Source organism: Ambystoma mexicanum, chromosome 9 (genome assembly GCF_040938575.1).
Source record: "Ambystoma mexicanum isolate Mex_15411 chromosome 9, UKY_AmexF1_1, whole genome shotgun sequence".
Classification (NCBI taxonomy): Eukaryota; Metazoa; Chordata; class Amphibia; order Caudata; family Ambystomatidae; genus Ambystoma; species Ambystoma mexicanum.
Window position 1 is genome coordinate 1,028,436,920 of NC_090931.1, and position 19,384 is coordinate 1,028,456,303.

General features: G+C 44.9%; 1 protein-coding gene across 7 annotated transcripts in view; it reads left to right on the forward strand.

Moving 5' to 3' along the window:
* Positions 1-19,384, forward strand: part of COBLL1 (cordon-bleu WH2 repeat protein like 1) — a 777,739-nt gene that overhangs the window by 442,265 nt on the left and 316,090 nt on the right. For all 7 annotated transcript variants that reach the window (XM_069616309.1, XM_069616308.1, XM_069616306.1 and 4 more), the window contains one exon: positions 18,290-18,518. In XM_069616309.1, the coding sequence (XP_069472410.1) occupies positions 18,290-18,518 (229 nt within the window). The remainder of the gene's footprint in view (positions 1-18,289; positions 18,519-19,384) is intronic.

The following is a 19,384-nucleotide window of genomic DNA, read 5'->3' on the forward strand; positions in this document are numbered from 1 at the left end:
CTCTTACAGCCTATGCACCATTTGAGGAGATAGCGGTAATCTGAAGTTCAGTGCAGACCTTCCCACAACACTACTGTGTTGATACGCAGCTGAGATGAGACTGTAACGATATATTGGGAGATCACGGTTAACGTAGGGAGTTCCTTGCCCCCCTAATTAAGATGGATCACAATAAGTCATTGATTTTGGATTGAATAAATCTCATCTATGACTCCTATAGAGCCACATAGATCCCTCCTCCTGTGCCAACAACGAGCCAAGGACCAGGCTGGAGTATGTAGACAATATTTATTTAAAGTATATGTTCAATAAATCTTTTAATGGAAATACACGCCACCTTCTCTATGGCACAAAACAAAGCTTTAACACGACATACACTTTCCTTTTCGTAATAAACAGACAAATATTACTTGATAGAATTTAGATGGAAAACCAAGCACAGTTTCAATTTTAAAACAAGTTACAGATTACGCATGCAGTGTTGGATACATGGGGTTCCCTGCACACTTGAAAATGCGAACAGGTACAATCACACAGACTGTGAAGATATATTTTGTTTATCTATAGCACCTTTCTTTTTTCACCTGAAAAGCAATGAAAAAATAGTTCTGCTATCAGGGTCACTTCCTCACTCTCCGGAAATAATGTATATTCTGCAATGGAGAATTACACTGGGTTTCACTTTTGCAAAGCACTTCTCTCCCCAAGCACCAAAAACCCAGGCATCAGTTAAATGCCCTATCACAGAATATTAAGATTAGGAGGTTTCAACTTGTGAGCCTCAAATTTCCATTGGGCCTCTGCTGTTCTCTACCTGCTCTTCCTGTGGCCCTTCTGCAGCTACCTCTCCTCCCTCCTTCTCTGCCTTTCCCCTGTTATCCTCAGACAAGGTTTCTAGATAAGTCTGATCTATGAAAGTATCGTCAAAATAGGTTCACCCTTGTTCCTACAAAACCATTAAGGACCACATCGACACCCTGGCACCTGCCCTGGCTGACTTCTGCAACCACTCCTTCGCCACTGGAGTCTTCCTATCCCCCCTGAAGCACTCCCCTGTGCACCCTCTTCTTAAGAAACCCTCTGCCGATCCCTCCTGCCCGGCTAACTATCGCCCAATCTCCATCACTTCCTTCCTGGGCAAGCTCATGGAGAAACTGGCCATCTCCCAGCTTAATCTCCACACTGAGTCTGTTGGTTGTCTTCATGACCATCAGTCTGGCTTCAGAGCTGCCAGAAGCACAGAAACTGCTCTCCTGAACATCCGTTAAAATCTGCTCTTCAACCTCGACTCTAACACCCCCTGTGTCCTCCTCCTGCTTGATCTCTCGTCTGCCCTTGGCACTGTCAACCATTACATCCTGCTGAATTGTCTCTGTGATAACCTGGGTATCACCGGTCAGGCCCTGGCGTGGCCGACTTCCTTCCTCTCTGACCGACCCTCCCAGGTCCAACTTGGGTCCTTCCCCTCTGCTATCTTTTTCTCTACCAGTGGTGTCCCCCAGGGGTCTAACCTCTCTCCCAGGCTGTTCAACCAATACCTGGCTCTCCTTGCCCAGCGCATTGCCGCTCTCTGCCCCAACTTTCAGTGCTATGCGTACGACACTGAGCTCATTTTCAGGCTTCCTTCGGCCACCTCTTCTCTGTCCCTTATCTCTGACTGCCTGTCTGCTATCCAGGAGTAGTGTGCCGCCAATGACCTCTGCCTTAATGCCAGTAAGACTGAAAACTCTCTGGCCGGCCTCTCATGGCCTTCTTCTTGCTCCCACTGCAAGGCCAAAAACCTCGGCATCATCTTCAACTCCACACTCTCTTTATCTCCTCACTCTGATGTCTCTAAGAAGTCACACTACCAGCTGCACCTCCTCAGAGGTATTCTTCCTTTCCTCTCCTTCCCCCAGAAGCTCACTGTCTCCAGAGCTGTGGTTCTCTCTAGACTGGACTATTGCAACAGCCTCTTCTTTCTAAATCTGCCTGCTTCTACTCTCCACCCTCTGCAACTCATCCAGAACAGGACTGCAAGACTTGTCCTTGGCCTCAAGCCCAGGGATCGTATCTCTCCAGGACTAAAGTCTCTGCACTGGCTCCCAGTGGCTGCAAGGATTAAGTTCAAAACACTCTGCATCGCCCACAAGGCCTCCTGGGGCTTGGGGCCTCAATACATTCAATTCTCTCTTCCTAAATATATTCCTTCTCAAGCTCTTCGCTCTTCCGCCTCCAACTCCGTCATGGCCAGCAAAGAGTTGGTGGTAGATCTCTCTCTTCGGCTGGGGCCTCTCTCTTGAGCTGCCTCCCTGAAACTTGAGGAGAACCACCTTCGGTTCCCGATGCACCTTAAAACCTTCCTCTTTGCTTCTGCTTTCTCTCCCCCTCTCCCCTGCTGAATTCCTGGCTGATTGTGAGATTGCACTGGTTTTGTGGCCCCTTCTGATCTCGAGCCCTAACCTAGCCAGCTGCACACCTGCACTGCCTCCCTGGCACCCTCTGCACCTGGGGACTGTTTTCTGTATCCATACAGTCCCCCCACCAGCACTTACTTCAGCACTCACGCTGCACTTGCCACCTGCTGGCCGCTCTTTTATTTATCTTGTTCATTATTATCCCATGTACTGCAATTTCCCCTCCCATTCCCCCCCTGCACTTTCTTCCCCCTCCCTTGCACTTGCGCAATCTGAATGACACCTGGCATAGTAAGATCATTGTCTGTCTTGCCCCTGTCCCCCCCTTGCCTTGTCACGCCTTGAAACTCCTGTGTATAGGTGCGTTAAAAATGCCATATCATATCATATCCCAAGGTTCCACCCCGTCTGACGATAGGCCCTGGGAGTTCCATGATTGAAGTGAAGTAGAGAAGTACACACCACCTATCATTTACCATTTCTATACATGACAACCTTTTCACTCAAAAAGTCCTTACATAGCAAAATGTTATCATTTACCAATAAATGACATAATATATAGATATTCATGTTCCCCCTAATCGTTTCGGATTGGTGGAAATTTCTTTTGTTTCTGCAAGTTATTGCACGTGCAGGCTATGGTTTTTCACCCTTTTTGCAAAAACTAACAGTTGGAAATGTGAGCCTTCCTAATCAGATATCTAATTAAATAAGGCATTAGCTCCCCATCTTTCACATTTCTAACATTTTCGGGCAGCTAGAAGCACCTTTTTTGATGTAACTAAAAAAACTCAAAATTTCACTTGAATGGAAGTCGCATTAACACCATTGCCTGGAAATTAGCTTCAAAATGACATCGGTCACAACCCTGTAAGTATCATGGTCTCCAAACTATTCAATAAAATGACATTTATAATATAAGTCAATGGCCATATATTTATACATAGGTTTGTTTAGTTTCAGTTCTCTATTTCCTTGAAACCACGTGGTTCAGAACATCTGCAGTCTCTGGCTGAATGTTGATGTAGCCTGCAATAAAATGATCAATCACTCGTGATGAGCCCAAAGCTGAACTAAAGGGTATTCCAGAGATCGTATCGCTGTCACCAGATGGTCTCTGACTGAAGCCGTGCTGTCATTTTCTATGTTGTCCTTCTATTCTTGAGTTGACCACAATTCCGACCTAACAGTGTATTTATTTTAAAAATTTCACTCACCCAGGCTGGCTCTGTGTGGATATGGCCTGTTGTAAAAATACCTGTAATGCTCCAGCCTCAAAGATCTCCCTTCCAGATAAGGAGCCCAACAGACCTGCAATGGGGGAAGGCATTTGAAAAGTCTGCCTAGCACCCTCATGACCCCGTCTTCCTTGGGATTTACCTGTTGCATCTGAAAACAAAATAGCTTTTTCAATTATTGCATTCTTTTCCCAGTGCAGCATTTTACTTATTTAAACAACTAGCATATTTCTGTTATTGTTCAGTGCACTTTTGAATCAGTGCATTTTCTTTCTGTTTTTCACAGCATTAGTTTATTAATGGGGCAACAGAAATTAAACCTGGCTGTTAGTTTTGTCATTTACCATGTGTATTTTCACCTATAGCAACATTTGTAATGCCAGAACGCCATGAATTTATGACATTGGCTGCAAAATACACACAGCTTCCCATTCAACGTAATGTCAGTTCCAGTGTTGCTTAATTTTCAGGGTGCACTGCATTTTGATGTGTGGCAGTTTCAATAACAAATGCCACTTTTTGTCTCTCAACCATTAATATGCCTTTTTCATCTTCACATATTTTCCTGATACACTGTTCCTTGTGTCATTTTCAGCAAGACACACATTTTGCATTCACTAGGCCCCTTTGCTGTGTTAAGGTTTTAGGCCTGTCATTTTTCCAATGTGCCATTCCATAAGAACCATGTATTTCAAATTAGAGGTTAGAGGCCTAACCTGACCTTTCCTTTTGTATGCTAGGGCTGTTATTAAACCCTACAAGACTCACAAGTGGGACATCCAGTACATAAACACATATTTTCAACTGTCCCAAGTTTCTCATTACCTGTTTCCGGCACTGCTTGCTAATCTATGGAAGGCATGTCAAACTAAGCCGTTTCACAAGCTCTAGAAGATATATATTATGAGTAATCGTTTTTCTGAAGCTTGTTTCTGCTTAGAATCCCTACCTTCATGCAAGAGAGGTACTAGACGGTACAAGAATTATATATAAAAAAAAAACACCGCATTGCAGACAAGACCCTCACAAATGACATGCCAGAAAAAGAAACTGTCTATTCACGTTGACACGCGAGGGATCATGTGCACCTGTACAGGTAGGATAGAGAGTGTGTGACAGGAACACCCCTGTTGACACACCTTTTTCAACTTTGAACATTTTGTATATCCTGAGCCAACCCTTAGATGGCGGACTATGTTAATGTTAAAGGACATTTGTACCGCGCACTATCACCACCGGAGTGGTCCCCTGGCGGCTCTGAAAGAGGGAGGGAGGGAGGTAGGGCGGGTGGGTTAGTGGGTGGAGGTTGGAAAAGTGCAAGAGAGCAGTGATGTACTGTTGGCAGCCTCAGCCCGGTGGGTCCGTCGGCTGGGCCTGGGGTGTATGCGGCCGGTAGTCGTCGTGTACTGATGTGCGAGTCTATGTGCATTTATTGTTTTGTTGTTGCAATGTGGTGAAGTTTGTGCGGTTTGTTGTGCTGGAGGTTTGTGGTTGCGTTTGAGAGGTGTATGCGGAGGAGGAAATTGTTAGTGGTATCGGTTAGTTGGCATCTATATCATGGGTTGACCAGTTGTGCTCGCGTAATCTCGCTCGATGGGGTGCTTCGGCATCATGTGCCTCTGGAGGTTCGTGCTCTTTTGTATACGAGGCCCCTTGAGCATCTCACTGCCTCTTCCGCCCGTTCCGTCAACAGCGTTGCATGCTCCCCACCTCCACCCACATGGCTAGTGCACCTGCCAGTGTCCATATCTCAGTGCAGTGATTGGTGGTATCTCGCTAGTACCACAACCCAGTAGTACCTAGTTGTAGCTATACGGCGGTTGGGGATGGTAAGAATTGGCTGGGGTTGTTGCCTCCGTCTCCGTGGGTCTCGCATGTGCACCACTCTGTCTGGCGTCACCTCTCCCGGTGCCCTGAGTGCTTATCAGTCGGTTCTGGGGGCTTGTCAGTGTCCTCTCCCGTTTAGTTGTTTGTCTTACTGCTGCTTTGGTTTTAGTCTCTAGTATTAAAGAGCATGTGATTCTAAGCAGGTAAAAGCTTCAGAAAGATGATTACATAAAAGAAACGTATGGAAATCTAGCATGACATGAACAATATTAACAAGTCTTGGATGATGTTCTACTGTCCTGGGCAATTTCCGCTTCCCCAGGATTCAAAGTCAACTCTAAAGGTGTTCAACCACAATAGGAAACGTCTTGAATCAATTCTTGATGCGTCAAAGTCAAGACAAGAGTTTGTCAACCAAAATTCCACTGTTAACAGATCTCTGTTTCAAATGGGGAAATATCCACTTTCTACTCCCAGAAAACTTAGCACCAATGGTAATCCTGGTATTGATGCTTTGCTGCAGTTCTCAAAGAAATCTAATAGCACCAATGGAAATCCTGGTCTTGATGCTTTGCCACAGTTCACAAAGAAATATAGTAGCACCAATGGAAATCCTGGTGTTTAGGCATTGCCATCTCTTTAGGAATGTTTGCCACAGTTCAAAAAGAAATACAATAGCACCAACGGTAATCCACAGTTCTTGGTTAACAGTTAGTACTTCTTTAGTTATAGTACAATGGTATATTTATCGGGATGACTTCTTAGTTCTGCTCCTTCCACTTCAACAACAACCCTTCTACTAGCTTTATCATGGTAACATTCACCTTTGTCCCATAGTACTTCATTTGGTTCAAGATGCTGCAATTCTGCATCTACTGACAACCAGACATGCCACCACAGTTTCATTATGTTAGGTTACTGCAATAACAGGTAGGCAAGGCACTCTTCCATTGAATAGCTTTCTCCAAAGGGGCAGCCTCTTTGCCTTTCTTGTCTGTCTGCCACAATAAAAACCGGGATTGGCGCTTAAGGCCCACTTCTCTCTGACTTCCTCAGTCTTTGGGACTGCAGGTTGTGTCTACTTCAAAATGGTGTTTAGAAGCAGCCAGTTCCCCTTACCCAACTTTACCTGCACCTTTCTGCAAGCTCTCAGCTCAAGTGGTTACCCAGAAGCCTAGTTGCCACTGTCTTAGCTTCAGGTAATACTTGCACGTTTGTATCTTAGCCCTTTTGATTGTTACTTCACAATGCAGCTGGATTGCTCTAAACTCTGAGAAAGGGTCAGCTTCACAATCAGTATGGGGTACCTCCTGGCTTGGAAAGCTTCAATCTTTTACACTCTTAACTTTGTTGAGGAGAATTCTCAGAAATGTGCTAATTCCCTCTTCCTTAGAGACCCCCAGAAACTTTGCTGGATTTTGAGGACTTGATTTCTTTAACCTTTAACAGTTGAAATAGTCTCATTATCAGACATTTTTATTGCTCAGAAATTGGTTGGTTAAACGCCTCTCTAACCCTATTCTAAAGAAGAGTGTCCCTGCCTAGGAAACTAAAACTCACTCAGTCTTTATCAAGTCATTAGAAACCTTTAAACTGTCCTTGTGCCCAAAGTGTTCTAATCTGACCCTCTGACCCTCACCATAGAAAAAAACAACCAAGAGGTGCAAGGAAATGCCTCTTTGTTTGGCAAAAAGTGGGCATAATCAAAATAAATAGGTAAATCCAAGAAAGCTTTTTTCAAGGAGAAACCTTTGGCTCCAGAAGGTGGTTCCCTTCCTCTGGATATTTAGGTAGAATGGCAAAAGTGTCTCTTTCGAGCAACGTTTTCTTGGTATCACAAAAATGTCTCTTTATATTAGATTTTGGAAGATCTTGTTCAAACAATACATTCCATGACATCCAACACTTCCTTGGTTTCTTTGTACTGATTCACAAAGTTACTGGATTCACAAAGTACTTATTCATACACCAATTCCACAATCAACTCTTTAATTTCTCTTGTACTTTGGTGGATTGCTTTATGTACTCTTTTTACCAGGAACCCTCTTGTGAGCTCTTCAGACCTCCTGGTATATGTTCCTGGCAGGTATCTTGTCACAGCGTTAAGTTATTTTACAACTTCATGTGCCTGGTGTACCTGCCAAACAGGACGTCTTTCAGGTACTTCTCTGATTCCCTAGTATACTCCCCTGCCAGGTATTCTGTAACCTCGTTAAACATTTCCTCTACAACTTTGGTGGAACTCCTGGTATACTTCTCTGCATGTAATCTTGTTATGGGTTCTTTAGACTCCCTGGTGTACTCCCCTGCCAGGTAGCTTCTCACAGTTGTAAACATTTCTTTCCAGCTTTGGTGGATTGCCTGGTATACTCCCCTGCCAGGAATCCTTCTCTGGGATTTTGCTGATCCTCTGGTATACTCCTCTGCCAGGTATCTTTCCCCAAATGTCAACTGCCTGGTGTATTTCTTTTACCAGGACTTCTTATTGGTTTATCAGTCCTTTTCACTATGCCACAGTTGCATCAAAATTGTTGGTATTCCTTTTACCAGGACTTCTTATTGGTTTATCTGTCCTTTTCACTATGCCACAGTTGCATCAACTTTGTTGGTATTCCTTTTATCAGGACTTTTTCATTTTGGGCATTGCTCTAGCATTGGATTTTGTCTGTATTTAAACCGCCGTTGAGCATTGTCCATAATAGCAGTATCACATAATTCATTCACTTGATTGCATGCATGTCGGTATGTCCCGTAGTCCCGGGGTCCCTAATGGCTCTGGGCAAACTCACTGGTAGTTTGCAGCATCTCTGACTTAAGGTGTGCTTCTGCTGTGAAGCTCACTCCCTTGGATGGCTTCTTACATGATGGACATTTCTTTAGCATTTCCTGCAGCTCTGTGTTCACTCGCCAGCTTTCCTCTGTGGCTTGGACCGGAGAATGCTGCTTCCCTGAACGACTGTACCTCTCGGCGCTCCGCTGCAGTGCTCAGATGGTCCTTCGGATGTGTCTGCTGGGTCTTTCCTTTCTTCACGCCATGCCGGTATGTGTGACTGATGTTCGCGAGCAGCTGCATGGATGTGCCCATTCTTTCTATCTCTCTCTGCTTCTTACTTCATGGTTCTCTCCGTACTACGTATGCGTTCAGTGTGGATGCCGTTCTTAAATGCCAGTGCTTTTGTGGTTCAGACAAACAATTAGTCTGCATATTAGGTTTTGGGTTTCTCTGTCTGCATCAACTCTCTTCTTCATCTCAGTACTTGAGACGTTATAGGAGCTGAAGTCCATAGATGTTATTGGATTTCTAAAATGATGCTGTTCACAAGTTATATGTATCACAGGTTGTATGCAGAGAAACATGCGACACAGGAGATGTGTGTGTTGCGAATGTTTCAGGTATAAATGAAATTCTGTCTAAAGTGACATGAAGAGAGGGGTTTCTGATTTCTACAATGGGGGGGTGTTTGTGGGATGACAACAAACCATCAAGAACGTAGTTATTATAAGATCGTCTTCACAAGGAAGGGGAGAATACTGCGTCTCGTCTGATGGAGTCACCATCTTCCTCTGACAGCTGTCTCCTCCCATGTGATCCTCCCTCATATATTCAACCCGAGGGTCAGGATCAGGTAGCGACTTCCGTCCCCAGGCCACATGGGAGGAGGTCACTGCTGGGGAATCTGAGATGACTCCACCGGATTCATCACAGTGATCTGCAAGACATGTCTATTCTCAATTACCCTTTAACTCTGAAGTTTGAGACGGAGCAGACCTTGGTCAGCATGGTCCCTCTGCTTACAACCCATACCATAACGATGCCCCAGGAGGAACATCACAATGGAATATGAGACCATTAGGTCTGTCCAGCATGGCACTACACAATTTGACAAAGTGCCCTGTTGGTCATAGTTAGTGGATGGTGGGGTCCCTAAACAGGCACTTCATCAAAGGATTACAGCTGATAGTCATGCCCCTTTAGGAAAATCATGGAGCATCATTTCCACAGGGCCAGCAGCACTGGTATGCTTGGCTCCTCTCTCATGGGTGCTGTAGCTGCTCCAGAAGTCATTTTGAACAAGATACCCCTGAGAGAATCAGCCAGCAGCTTAAACAAGATAGAGTTGAAAAGTCCAATATGGTGAATGTGATTCTCCAAATTGCAACCCAGACCCATTTGGGCCCAGAGAACTACAGTTCCTAAGTTTAATATACGAAACTATCGTACCGGATTCCCATTCCGCTAGAGGCTAGCTGGACGGAGGGGCCAGAGCACTATAAAACCCGAAGGGCTCAGTTTGTTGGTGGTGGTTGTAGTGGGAAGAGCTCATTTGGTGCTGGTTGGAGAAAGGAAGAGAAAAAGCTGGGGCAGGAGCTGAATACAGGAGACTGGAGCAGAGCCCCTTGAGCCTGGGGAGAGCAGGAGTCCAGAGAATGGAGCATAGCCACTGGAGCCTTGGGAGACCAGGAGGCAGAGGGATTGAGGGAGGACCCAGAAGGCTGGTGTAAGGAGGAGAAAGGCTTCAGGGAGAGACACAGGGCTCGGTAAAGACAGGCCCTGGAAGTGGTGGATGAAGAGATCCAGTGGGATGGAAGGAGCAAGACCCAGAAGGCTGGGAAGGAAAAGGTCAATGAGGTTGGGATGAGAGTGACACCAGGGTCCAGAAGGAGGAGTAGCAGAGGAATGGAACACAAAAGGTGCCAAAGGTTATGGGGACAGTACAGAATGGGCAAATTAATATGAATTGATTTAGGGGAGGCGCTTAAAGGGGTGGAGGAGGTGCCCAAAGGGATTGAAAAGGAATGGAGGGGAATTGATATGTGATGTGAAAATATAGTGATGAGAGATGGACGAGAAAAGAAAAGGAAATAGAAGAAAGAAAGTGAAGGAGAATTGGTAGAGGAATTGCTGAAGGAGGTAGAGAAGTGGACAAACATCTGGAAACTGAAGTAGGAATTGTCAGAAAGACGTGTGGGGGAAACCTTGGGTCACCTCCAGGAAGAAGTAGAAGGAAGTGATTGAAATGAAGACCACAGAAGGACTAGGGGAGGAGGTAGTACAAATAGGTGTAGAGGGAACCTTTGGTAAGGAGGCAGTAGTAGATCCGAAGACCAATAGGGTTACCCCTGCAATGTTATCTAGAAGAGGAAAAAGCGTTAGGGAGTGACACCTGAGATAAGATGCCCTGTCTAGGGGTGGGACTGGAGCAGGTGGCTGGTGGAGCAGGACCCTGAAAGAAAGGAAGGACATGTGGGACATTGCAAGAACCGTGTCCCAGCATTAGGGCACCCCCCCTCCTGGTCAAATCCATGCTAGAAGGCCCACCTCTCATTACCACACTTAAGGAATGCACCCACAAGCTCACAGCATTAATGGCCCAGAGGAAAAAACAGTGGAAACAGGGTGTGGGAAACCTTAAACTTGGGACTTGGAACTAAAGATCACTTTAAGCCGTGTACTAAGAGCTCACAAGCATTATTTGGATTTGCCATCAGACATCCATCCCATGGACTTAAAGTATGGGACAACGTTTTGTTGGAGCATTTTACTTTCAGAAAAGACACTGTGTTTGGATACGTTTTTGCACAGCATTACCCTACCAAGAGGAAGATCCATTCGACAATTCTTTTATTTCAATTCAGACATTTTTCACATATTTTTGTCAATCCTGTACATTTAGAGTAATAAAAGCCTTTGTTAATCTGATTCACTGGTGCAGTCCATTTGTTGATTCATGGATGCTGTGTGACAGGTATTGAAATACCCTTTATTTCATAAGAAATTGGCCATCTGCAGGAATTTCCCATTCTCACTTGTACTAGGCCTGTGAGACATGAACAGCGTTGTCACATTGTCAGCCTTCATTCCACTCTCATCTGACTTCGGAGGACAGATAATCTAATTCTTTTTTAACTTCAGTGAGAGGGCTGCTTATGAGTTAAGTGCTTGCCTCTGGCACAAGTCAAGCCTGCACTTAGCAAGTGTGAATCCCAGCATGGCCAACTCAGCCCTTCATCCTTCTGAGGTCGATAACAGGAGTACCTCTAAAATTAACAATAATAATCCTCTATTATTGAAGGGCTGTATACAAATCTGATACTTTCATGATTATTATGACCCACTTGTATATAATCCTATTTTCAAACAATAATAACAGTTGTTCATTTGACACTCTTGAAACATTTGATGTTGGTTGCTATGCAAAAAGTACAGTTGGGTTTAGTCCATACTTGGTACTAAATGTTTCACTTGTTATGCATTGTGTATGATTTTCAATTCTTCATAATATATGCACACATACATTCAAAATGTCAAATATTTTTGTTCTATAATTAATTGTTCTTAATGTTTGTGGTTTGTATTACCTATGCAGAAGATCGTTTTGTGATTGTAAATATTAGATGGCGTCATCAGCAGTTTGCAAGATTCTCTGATAACCATTTAGATGTGTTGTGCTTTTATACGCTGTCAAGTATCAGTAATTCTGTTATTGGTAGGCTGCTAATATGTTTGCGTATAATTAGTGCTCAGCTGGAGGTTCTCATGGGGAAAGACTCCCCTCTGTGGGACCAGGGATGACTATCCAGGGAGAATGAAGTATGCCCCACTACAAAACCCCTCCCCTAATATACTCCTACATTGTTATCCCATGTATCTCGTGTCATATTCAGAAGGGGCAAGTACTAGGATGAAGAAGAACCTAATAGATCTAAGGGAGATTACTGATATGGGTGCTGGGACCGGGAGGAGGTGTGAAGCCATGAAGAGTACTTCTGACAAGAGCAATGAGCCTTCTAGTGGTTTGAGAACGGTCATTGGAGAATCCACAGTAGAAATAAAAGGGGTGTGAAGAATCCTATGGATCCCTCACTGACACCCTGCCAAAAGTCTCCTTCCAGGTGGCCAGGGAAAGGCAGGCGCTTCCTGATTCTGACCTTGGGGGTGGTGTACTGCGGGAGGATCACTTGGGTGGAGACAGTGCCCAGGGTGGTGAGTAGATCCTGTGGGATGAGACACAGTATTTGTCCTCGGATAGGGAGTGCCTTTCTTGGTTGCCAAAACAGGTAATAGCATATTGCCATTATACTGTCCTTAACTCACATATCATGTTGGCTAAAAGCTCTGTTAAATCTGAGCAAACCTTGTCAGTAGAAAGATCTTTTAAGAATAAATATTCTCCTTACTGTCTAAGGTATAACATAAAAGAGTCTAGAGAAAATGCCTTAAACCAAATGTCTTCCTCTGTAACAACCAATTCTAACAATCCATCTTATGAGTTTAAAGGAAATAAATCAACCCTTAAAAATAACTCTGTAGTTGAAACATCTTCACTTGAGGGGACTACAAGTCCCATAATCTCAGAAGTATTGGAACGAGGAAGGGGGCTGAAGAGGCATGCTGTAGCAGAACTCTGTCAATTAAGCCCAACAGCCCACACCTGAAAGAACCTGTGAGGCATAAAAGGCTCCTTCAGGTGCAGGCAGTTGGAAGGAGCTGAACTGTGACTATAAGGTGAGCTGTAGCAGTAGTAGCAGAAGGAAGAAGGCACAAGGCTTGCAAACCAAGCAGAAGTCGGAGAACAAGATGGGTGCCGGAACATGGAGACCCCTTCATCTGCTTGTTCGGAGAAGGTCCTGTTCCCCCAAACTCTGAAGTGCAGAGGCTGCGCAGTGGAAGACGAGCAGGAGAGCTGTCTTTCCTCATGTGAGTCTGATTGCCATGGTTGCTGAGTTGCGGACGTGCAGGAAACTGAGCCAAGAAACATTTGCCAAGTCATGGATCTCTGGTGCGAGAGGGGCTCATTAAACTGTGGCCAGACCAGCAACATTTTTACAGAAGAAGGGTGTGGGTCTCCAGCGAACAAGAAGCAGTAAAGTTTGTGGCAGAAGGCGGGAAAGCAGTGCGGCCCTCAGAGCAAGTGTCAAAGAAGCCGGTGAGTGCAGCATGACGTTCTAACACCTTGTGCAAACATTGCTGGCAAGAGTATCCCATTCCCTGTACACTTGCATAAGAGTGAAAGCGAGTAGAAGTTGTGTCAAAATACCTGAACAATCGAAATGTAGCACTCGTGTATAACGTGAAAGACATTTTAATCGTGTTGCTGTTTAAACCCATTGTTCAATCTGTAAAAGACTGTTACTTCTTGAAGGAGTGGCCGCGTGTCCCTAATTGAGGAAGGTGAACACTGTGAAAACCATTACCGAATACCCAACCTTGAGAAAACACTTGTGAAAACTACATCAAGGAGTGGTCGCATGTGCCTTATGATTCCCAAAGGAGGAATGAACTCTATCCTTCACTTTCTGTTACGCTCACCTGGCTCCCACAGAGGCGTCGATTTGGACTGGACTGCTGCGATCTCCACCAATGTGACGCGTGGGGCCGAGATGACGGAATGGACTGGCCCACCTAGCTTCGTTTGCTTGGCCCGTAGGAATATTATTCTGCAATTGGAGAAAGGGAATTAACCACCCGTGGAGTTGAGCGTAAATCCCCCCCCCCCGTTGTTCTCCCCACTGATCATCTTGGATGTCCCCTCTTATAGTCTCACCTGATGATTTGAAAAGATGAGCTCTCCATCCTGCATTGAGCGCAGGGGCGCATAGATAACCAGTTGCTTCACTGGCTCGAAAGAATTGGTGAGTTCCAGGACAATATCGACTCCGATATTCCCGGCAAGACGCCGTAAGTATGTAGTTCGTAAGAGTTCAAATGCCTGACTTTCACTCTTGTCCGATTCCTTGCAGGTTGCAGCGTGACCTTACTGAAGAGTTCCTTGTGGCAACCGGTAATTTTCTGGTAAGGATTTGTATTATCCAACACAGTTCGATAAAGTAATGTCCATGTGTAACCTGTTGCTTTCTCCCTTATTCAGGCGCTGAAAGTATGAAGTCTCGGGGAATAATGCCTCCGGCGGTAAAATCGGGTAAGCCTTTTGTGGTGAGGAGGGTTCCCCTTGTTAGTCCCTTGTTTCACCTTGCTGTCCTTTTGTTTCCCCTTAGGGGCCGGGGTTCGGCTAGGATGCAGTGGAAGCTGCGCCAACCCGTTAAGAAGAATAGTACCCCCGGTGGTAAAATCAGGTAAGTCTATGGGGGGGTATTCCTCTGTGTATTCCCTTGGCTCACCTTGCTGTTCTTGTCTTCTCCTTAGGTGCCGGAGTGCGAAGGGAACATGCAGGAGGATGCAGTGAAATGTGAAGATGCTGCGAAGGCCGGCGAGTTCAGCGCGGTGCTGCAGCAGGCGAGGCGACGCACATAAAATAACTTCCTTCTTCCAGCTCGAAGGTGCGATGAATCGGGAATTCAGTTAAGGATCAAAGGTATTGCTCTTGTTCTAACCTTTTCTCCTTCTTTCTCTCTTTTTCTAGGAGCTCCAAACTCGAGGCGGGCGTGGCAGAAGACTGGATGCAGACTTGCAGGCACGGTGAGCATTACGCTGCTGGATGCAGAATAACTCGAAGCGTGTGCTGCTCTTCGGGCGTGGTTTAAATAGCCTCCAAAGTAGTCCCAGGTAAGTATTCCTCCCCAGCCCCACCCGAGTAAAATAATAGTCCCTAGGTAAAATAGTCCCTTCCAAGCCTCTTTTGGCGTGGAGCTCTTGCAGCATGGTCTGCATCAGGTAAATTTGCAGCATGGTCTGCATCAGGTAAGTTTTAATCTATGAGCCTGGCGCCTACGGCGCGAGGACTGACTCTCCATATGAGCCTGGCACCATAGGCGCCAGGACTGCACCCAAATAGCCCCTAGCAGAGGTTGTTGGGCTTGCTTGGGGTAACTTGATGCCTGCTTCCGGGGTTGCTGGACTTGGTCTGGGTCCCCGGGGGTAGGCATCATGACACTTTCACACGGGAATATAATTCTTTACCAATCTTTAAACCTTAAAAACTACATTAAGAATTGGTTGCATGTGCCTAAATGTGAATTCTAAAGAAAGACTGAATTCTATTCTATTTTTATCCTAACATGGCATACCTTTCATTTATAAGAAGTTAGTGTATAAACTGTTGAAGAAGAGAACAAGCTTTGGCCAAGCATGAGTCTCCACAAATGAACATTGAAACCAGTACATGGGCCTAAGATTTAAGTGTGCAAGCATCTCCTGAAGCTAAGAGTGGCACCAAATCTTCTGGGTAATTATGTGTGCTGATAACTTAAAGCTGGTGAAGCGAAACTGGCTGCTTGTAAAGACTATTTTGAAGTTGACACAACCTGTAGTACCAGAGTCTGTAGAAGACAGAGAGAAGTGAGTCTTAAAGGCAAACCCAGGTTGTTATTGTGGCAGACAGACAAGAGAGGCAATGAGCTGCCCCTTTTGAAGAGAGTTATTTAGAGGAACAGTGCCTTGCCTACTTGAAGTTGTTGAAGTATGTTAAATTATCACTCATCGGAGCCTGTCTAGCTGTACAAATGACTGAAGCTGTGGTGATATATCTGGTTGTCAGTAGATGCAACATTGTAGTAGTCTAAATGAAGCGGAGTACGGTGAGACAAAGGTGACTGGTCTCAGTGAATCAAGTAGAAGTGAAGTTGTTGAAGTGGAAGTAGCAGCACTAAGAAGTCATCCTGACAAATTTATCATTGCAAAGATTAAAACTGTAGCCAGGGGAATACTGACTGTTGACCAAGAACTGTGTATCACTGGCGATTGTGGATATTAGTGTTCTTGAAAAGGTGACAGACCATTGTAGCTGGGAGTACCATTGGTGCTATTTGGTGGAAGTGGAAAAGCTGATATTTCACTAAGGAGAAGAGATTTGCTAGCAGTGGAACTTTGGTTAACAAACTTTTAAGTTGACTTTGAAATATCAAGAACTGATTTGAGACATTTATTTCTTTGGTTGAACACTAACAGAACTGACCTTGCATCTTGGGAAAGGGGAAATTACCCAGGAAAATAGAAGGATATTCGGAGACTGTGAATGTTGTTCATGTTATGTTGTATTGCCATATATTTGCTTTCTCCATTTGTTGCTTAGTGTGAGGACCAGTGATCCTGTGTTAGTGTTTCCCTTTAGCTTTGGTTAGGCAGTGAAATCCTTTGCAGATTAGGGATAGTGAGGCATTTTTTAGTAAATATTCTTTAAGAATGAATTGGTATATGTTAACTAATCATCAAACATTTGGCCGACCTCGCATTATTTACCCCTCACACAGGGGACTCCGTAAGAGGGAGCTGAGCCCTCCCTGGAGGACCCGCAAGATTCAAAGTCTGCAAGAATGAAGAACCTCGCCAGAATCTTCACAGGATGCTGCCCGGGAGTCGGAAGCGTCTCCAGTCGGTCCGCATTGGAAGGACCGAGTGGAGCGCACCAAAAGCAAGTAAACCAGTGGAAGAACAGGCTGACAATGCACCTTGGTGAGGACGTGCAGCCTACACAGCAGGACACGCTACAGAGCCGCCGCAGAACCTGCAGAGACACAGGAGACTGAGAGAAACCCGGAAGAGAGCTTTAGAGAGCCTGAGAAAACCCCCCAGACACTGGTACAACCCTTACAGGTACCTGGTTTGCTGAGGCGGCTGGTGGGGCCATAGGAGGGGCAAACAGAACATTTGACCCGTGCATAAAACAAGTAGAAGTAATAAAGCTCGGGTCTGGGACCTGCACCCACAGGAGAAGCAAACATTAAGCCATCTTCTTAGTCGCTGTACCTGACAGGCGAGTGAACCAGGTCCGCCTTAGCAGGAGAAGAGAAACATCCAGGTCTGGCACCCTCACACACAGAACTGTGTAAACCACAGAGAGATGCTAGGGAAAGGGAGGCAGTCCCCCTAGGGTTGGTGAACTGTGCAAACAGATAAGGAAGGCCTGGGGAAGGGAGTCATTGCCCCAACATTGCAAACCGCATTGTAAAGCCTGAGAAAGACCAATGAAAAGGAGTCATTACCACTGGCATTGCAAACTGCCTTAGAAAGCTTGAGGAGGGCCTAGGGAGGAGAGTCAATCCGCCAGTGTCTGTGAACTGTGGCAAAGAGTCTGAAAGAGAACAGGGGAAGGAAGCCATACCCCCTGGTGTTGTCTACCTTAAAGCTAAGAGAGGTCAGGGAAAGTAAGCCATACCCCCGATCATGGGGAACATGAAGCAAAGCCAAGAAAATGACCATGCAAAGGAGACATTCCCTTGGCACTGCGAAGGAATTGAGAAGAAGCTACCTGGAAAAGGGAGGAATTCTCCAGGGATCCAATAGTGGAGTGAAATATGAGTAATAAGGAATAATATCGGAGTTGGAACTTTACTTCTTTTGAACTGAGAATGTTCTATCACCTCAAGCTGGAACTTTCTTTTGTATCTTGGAAAGGAACTGAGACCTGGGGAAGGGAGTCATTCTGTGAGGCGAAGTTTCTACCTGCAATTTGCAACTATGCCATTGTCCAGAAAAAGGGAGCCATTCCTCTGGACCAAGAACATGGTGTTACCTTTTTAATATGTTACATGTGTGAGGGAAAGAAGTAGGCATTTTGACACTCAGTGGTGGACTCTTCATTTACTTGGACATTCGGACAGCATCCTTAGTTCCTTAGTTGAGGCAGGGTAACCCCTCTAAGGAGAGGTGGGTTTCCTCTTTATTTTGACCAAATACAAGAGAATGCCAACAATCATGCCACCTGTGTCAGTCTGCTCCTTCTGCACCCTTATTCTGCACATATTCATCATCCGCTTTATGTTGCAATTGTCAGACCCCTAGACAGTAGTGTCAACTCAGAATGTTATTTTAGTTTATTATTTCTGCTTCTCAATATGGTATTGCATTTGCATTTATAGTTACATGGAACACATTTCATAATGTTTATGGAAGAATGGTGCTTTCAAACAATATTTTCTTTTTTTGCTTAGCAAACTGTACGAGTAGTAATAAACTACAAGAAAACGCAGAAGGCAGTTTTGAGAGCAAGCCCACATGTGTCTCTTCAAGAATTAATTCCTGCCATCTCCAGTAAATGCGAGTTGGATCCTTTGCACACTATTTTGCTGAGGGACCACCAATCGCGGGAGCCACTTGAACTGTCAAAGTCGTTGAATGATCTGGGATTGAGGGAATTGTATGCAGCAGATACAAGTAGAGGTATGTTGCTTTTTTGTCCTTCGTATTGTAGCCATTTAATCCAGTACATTAATGTCTGTGGCAGATGAGAAGTGAACAACGAATTTAAACAGTAACCTATTACAAGATATTCACTCTATTGATCTGTTCTACGCAATCCTATTTTTCCTGTGGTCGCTGAACCTGGAAACATTTTAGAAGAGCAAAATGTATTGGTGTACGGATATGACTTTCCCAGTCTATGGAATAAAGTACTACCTCATTGATCTCTCTTTAATGATTTTGCTATACAGCTATATGACTGTTAATTCTTACAGTCCAGTCTGATACTGGCAGAGAGTGTACTTTTATGGAAGTACATTTCAATCTCCTTAGGGCTAGTTGAATTCTCTCTGCAATGCATTGTGTATTAATGAATGCGCTTAGGATGTGGACGTTCAAATCCTTGCACTCAGCAAGTTAAAGAGAGGGGAACTGAGTTATGAGGGAAGAGTTATGATCTTCTGCTGGCCTCTCTGTAACATAGAAACAGAGTTTGAGTCCTGTGCCTGTGGTGGGCAAGCTGTTGCTCTTCAAATGTGTTGGTGTACATCTCCCATGATTCCTGACCATTGACTATGCTGCATAGGGCTCATTGGAGTTGTCGGTCGAAATATCTGGAGGGCTGCAGATTGCCCATAACTGTGTTAAGCAGTATTTCACTGAAGCAAGACAGCAGTACAGGCAAAATTACTGGGTGAAAGTTTGTGTGAAACCTTGTGATCTAGTTGGTTTGTACTTAGAATTTATAGGACAGGACAGACTTTGATGATACGAATAGGTTCTCTCGACCTTTATGCAAAGCATGTTAAAAATGCCACTAAATTTCTATGCCACAGACGCAATGT